Genomic DNA, 5,316 nt, shown 5'->3' on the forward strand with positions numbered 1-5,316 from the left:
CATGAAAAAAATAAGAAGAGGATTGGCTTTGTGTAATAAATATAGAGAGACAAGAAAACAAAATAAGAATGAGAAATGGGACGGAGGATTTATACTGCTCTTACTCTTCTGACCCTCCCTCCTCCTCTATATACAATATATACAATATAAGAATATAACTTTAATAGACTAGGGTACTGTTATTCTGACTACAATTCGCAACAATACATATTGTCTCGATTTAAACGGAAAAGGAGAGAAATATTTAGTAAACATAACACAAAAGGCATTATATGTTACTGCTACTATGACCTAGTAGCCATGTATGTTTATGTGTTGGTATGTTTTAATGTTGTAATTTGTTATGGATGTGTTTTTTTCTATGTTTATTAAAAAAAAAAAAAAATAAATAATAATACCCAGCTTGTGGGGGCATTTAGCTTGCAGTTGTAAACTGCTCAGAGACTACTTAGGCAGTATGAAGCAATATATAAATGAAGCTGCATGCTATTAATTGCCTAACAGAATGTCAGCCAATTATTATTATTATTATATTTTATTATATTATTATTTATTTATTCTTATTTGTGGGACGCTTTGAGGCCAGTAACTCCAGTGGTATTATGTGCAAGGGCCACAAAAGTGGGACCTGGATGCACATGAACTGTGCTTTGCCCAGTGACATACCTAGTATATTTGACACCCGGTATGGATCCTCTTTTTTAAAAACACTCCCCTTCCTCTCTTCAAGAGCCTTTTCCAGCTCTGCTGGAGCTGCTGGCCAGGCGGAAGAGGGAGGTGACTCTCATTACAACCCAGGCAGCAGACCCACCAGACCTGTAAGGCAGTCCAGTTCCTTTACCAGCGGATTATTCTTTGGTTTCTCTTCACATGGAATGCAGGCACAGTGCAAGTCCATTTTACTTTCATTTCCCTGGTGATGAAACTGTCTGCCTTGAGTTCTGCACTGTCTCCCCTGTCTGCTAATCCTCAGTCCTTCTCTTGGCAGGTGATGCACATGACAAAAATCCCTTTGCAGAGGTTACTAACGCATCCAGTCTCTGCATTCAGTCTCTATAGCATGTTTTCTTTCACAGAAAGATGCCTGCATTCTTGAACCATTTTTAAAGGTGGATAATACCTCTTCAGTTTCTGAAGTACAGCAGGGCTTTTTTACTCATGTCCTGCTAACAGGCCTCCTATAGGCCATTGGTTAGCCACCATGTGAATGTAAGGTTGGACTGGGACCACCATTTTCACCCAGCGTGGCTGTTCTTATGTTCTTATGAACGTGCCATGTTTGGATTCTTTCAGAAAGGGATCAAAATGCTACAACATGTTGGTATGTTTCACATTAAATTCTCACTACCTTTGAGATCAGGAAGATGGGGAAACTCTTTTTCAAAATATTAATAGCAACTGTGTTCGTAAGGGATTCAAATTAATGGCACAGCATCAACAGAAATGGCAACTGATAACACACAATCTGGGGAGATGTGAATCCAGTATAGAAGAAATGTGTCCCTTTTGGAGTTCAGGAAAGGAGGCATTAGTGAAATTTATTTAATGACATAGTGCTGACCCAAATGTCACATTCTGGCTAGGCTATCTGACTGCAAAGTAAACGTTGTTGTTGTTGTTGTTGTTGTTGTGCCTTGAAGTCATTTCTGACTTATGGCAACCCTTAGGTGAACCTATCATGGGATTATCTTGGCAAGATTTATTAAAGCGAGGGTTTGCCATTGTCTTGCCTTAAGGCTGAAAGCATATGACTTGCCCAAGGTCACCCAGTGGGTTTCATGACTGAGCTGGGAATCAAACCCTGGTCTCCTAAGTCATAGTCCAACACTCAAACCACTATGCCATGCTGGCATTTATACCTTATCCTTCATGCCACATTTTGAAAGACTACCCAGCAATGACACACAACAACATTTAAGAAATCATTTGTGTATACTGGAACTTTATTTGCTTTAAAATGCAGTTATTTCACCATAATGGAAAGTTTCCAAGCAAACTCTAAGTGAAAACTATTCATGTTGAACTTTTTCTTATATTTGAGTTTATTATGATTATTAGCAAAAAGTGCCAGTTAGCAATGGTACAGTTGGATCCTTTTAATCCTTTTAAATCTTTAATTTGTTTTTTTCCTTGAGATTCGCAAGAGCTTAATAAATATGCAGCTTCTAAATTTTTCCCTAGTTGAGAACTCCTCTCCTTCATTGTGGCTCTGCCTTACTTTGGTTTAGTATTCATCCCCAGGCTTTTTCTTCCATCATTTTGGGGTTTAGTCCAGAATTTAAAGGGTCTCTCCACAGTGCTGAACTCCATCCCCACCACAGGCTCAGCAGCACCTTGAACAGATCTTTTGAAATTTAGACTAAACTCCAGGGCATATTGACCACCTCACTTCTCTGCTATTACTCCAGTCAAACCTATACCCCTGGAGCTACTGGCCTAAATCCAATTCTAGCCTCCCCAGTCCTAACCCAACACTCAAACCACAACACTATATTTGCCTGCCAAGAAGGACATTACCAACACCCAAACAATACCACCAAAATCCAGACACATTCTTTGCTTTTACATCCATGCATACATTGCCGAAAGCCCAGTCTTTTTTCTTTCTTTAATGACATTGATTTCCAGTGTGGGAGAAAGTGTGGAATCTTCTTTAAAGACAGCAGGTGTTACCTGAGACTGCTGTAGACATCGGCTTTAAAAATACTACTTAAAGAAAAATATCTGCAGGTTCTTTAAGTGCTATTTTAATTCCTCCAGAGTTCTTTAATGAATGCCGTTGACAGTTAGCATGAAAATCCTCACAGCTCTATTTTTTACTTAATACCCCAGAAATCTAACTCCTTCCTTCTCTGTTTTACCCCCCTCTCTATAGCAAGAAAAACAGCAGACGCCAAACAAGAGACCCTGGGAAGGAATCCGGAAGGTCCACTCACCCCCAGCATGGGTTAAAAAGGACATGGAGCCTGTTTCCCAGTCTCCTTTGGAACTCAAAACTGTTGAATGGGAAAAGGCAGGGGCCACAATCCCGCTGGTGGGACAGGACATCATTGACCTCCAGACAGAAGTCTGAGAAGGACAAGAGAAAAGAGACTCGGAAGGTGTGTGTCCTATTTCCCCTGCCAGGAAACAACACAAAAAAATAGCAACAACATACAAGCAGATAAGATGTTTTTATACATTAAAAAAAGAACCAATTAAAGGAAATCAAAGCAGAGAGAGAAACGTCTGTTGGTTTCTTTTCGAAACCTTTTGGTTCAAAGGAAGTAAATATGGAGTAACCTTTGTATTGTTCTCTGCAGACAGAGTTGGGGGAATCTATTACTTTGTAGAACATAGTAGCAGTAGGTGCAGGACGAAACGTGGTCTTTCCCAGGTGAGGAAGGAAGCGAAGGGAAACAAAGCAGGCCAAGGGGAAGGGAAGAATATGGGGAGGGGGAAAGGGGGGATTCAAGTTTTTCAGCCTCCAGTTCTCAGTAGTGATTGAAGGATCTTTATCAAGAGCGCTGTGGCAATGGAAGTCAGGAGTGAAAGAATCTACAACCAGACGGAAGATCTCAGTGGGAAACCTACTAAGTGGTAGATGATTGCTGTTCCTCCAGACATGGCTTACTGCCCATTGGTTCTTGGAATGATGGTGGGAGGACAAGAAAAAGGCCCATCTCCTTTCCGCTCCCTTGAAGCCATCTGAAGCAGAGATTCTCTACCAAGAAAAGGCCTCCTTATAAATGGGATTTCTCCAGCAGCTCTCCATGAGCTACGTCAGGGTGCGGCGGGAGAGAAGGTCTTGGGGAGCGACTCCAACATGTCTTCTTCCATGCTGGATTTTCTGAACTCTTTGACGATAAGAACAGCAACCGTGGCAGCAAAAGTGTGATGTGTGAACAATGAACAGAGCTTCTCTTAGGACAATTGGGTTCCGTTCAACCGATCTCCAAGAAAGAAAGAAAGAAAGAAAGAGGAGAAAGAACTTGACTGGGTAAGGGAGGGTTTTTTTAAAACACACACACAGAAGCAAACATTGAACAAAAAAGAATGTAGGCCATTATATTGACTGTTAGTAGATCATAGACAAAGCTAATTGTGGGCCTTTCTACAAAAGGGTCACGTGGCCTCATTTCACCCTCCCTTTTGTTTTCAAAAGACTCAGTGCCCCTTCCCCCGGTCTACTTTCTCAACGTGGTCAATACCGGAAAAGTTGAGCATACGGAGAACATTGCCTTAGGACTTTGAGACAAACTGGAAAAAAAACAAAACAAAACAAAAAAACATTGAGTAACATCTACTTGGGGAAAATCTATTTTTTTCTTCTTTTTCTTTTCTTCAATAAAAAGAGAACTTGAAACCCGAGGATGTCCCTTTCTTTAACTTGTGTCCTTCCAAATGTCTTTCCCCATAGTAGGTCTGCGCAAATGGGGTGAGTATCCCAGGCTGGTGGGTGTTTTCCCCCACCTTTGACCTTTGAAGAAAAAGAGGGGAAATACTGTGCCAAACATGTTGGTCTTTTTCATCCACTGGGTTGGAACATTGCATTGTATGGAGCAAATTACTAAATAGATCCTCCTTCTTTCTCTTGAACCTGGTTAAAAATCTGAGACCACAGACCCTCAAAATCGGAACAGTCGTGATTGAAATAGGATCAATTCTATGATTCTGTTAGAAATCCATAGAGATCAGTGCCACTGCTGCCTCTTGTGGAGATAGCTGTAAATGTTCCATGCGAGGGCAAGATAACTGCAAGCACTGATCAAGACATCTTGAAATTTTCCAATAAATATGTATATGTTCCCAGAATTTCTTCTGTTCCCACAGTGAAATAGTAAATCATGAACTCTCTTATGGCATACTTCTGCCATTTAACAGGATAATGGTCAGCAATATTTAAGTAAAGAAGAATATCAGGGTTTTTATATTGTATGTATATATGTATTAATATCAGCATTTTTAGTCAAGAAACAAATGTTCAGGATCTTTTCTCCACCGAGAGCAAAAGCCTGTTAATCTGCTCATACTTGTAGCTATACATGAATTTTCTTGTCTTTTCCCTCCATCTGTTGTATTTTGTTTGATCTTTTCCTCCACAATACAGTGGTTTGTTATAATTTTTACTTTTACCTTTTTGCCTTCAAATCACAGTTCCCTTTTGCTGGTGGTAAAAATACGGGGAGGGGAGTTTCAAATTTCATTTTGGGAAATGAATATATGTGAGAAAGTAATGGAGATAGAATTGTAGAATCCATAGAGCTGGCAGGGACTGAAAGGTAACCCACTGCCATGAAAAAATCCATAACTGAAATAATCTTGAGAATGAGAGGC

General features: G+C 40.2%; 1 protein-coding gene across 2 annotated transcripts in view; it reads left to right on the top strand.

Moving 5' to 3' along the window:
* Nucleotides 1–5,009, top strand: part of LOC121929579 (adhesion G protein-coupled receptor B1-like) — a 222,386-nt gene extending 217,377 nt beyond the window's left edge. For both annotated transcript variants that reach the window (XM_042465272.1, XM_042465273.1), the window contains one exon: nucleotides 2,876–5,009. In XM_042465272.1, coding sequence (XP_042321206.1) covers nucleotides 2,876–3,073 — 198 coding nt within the window. In that variant the 3' untranslated portion in view covers nucleotides 3,074–5,009. The remainder of the gene's footprint in view (nucleotides 1–2,875) is intronic.
* The last annotated feature ends 307 nt before the right edge of the window (nucleotides 5,010–5,316 follow it).

Source organism: Sceloporus undulatus, chromosome 4 (genome assembly GCF_019175285.1).
Source record: "Sceloporus undulatus isolate JIND9_A2432 ecotype Alabama chromosome 4, SceUnd_v1.1, whole genome shotgun sequence".
NCBI lineage: Eukaryota > Metazoa > Chordata > Lepidosauria > Squamata > Phrynosomatidae > Sceloporus > Sceloporus undulatus.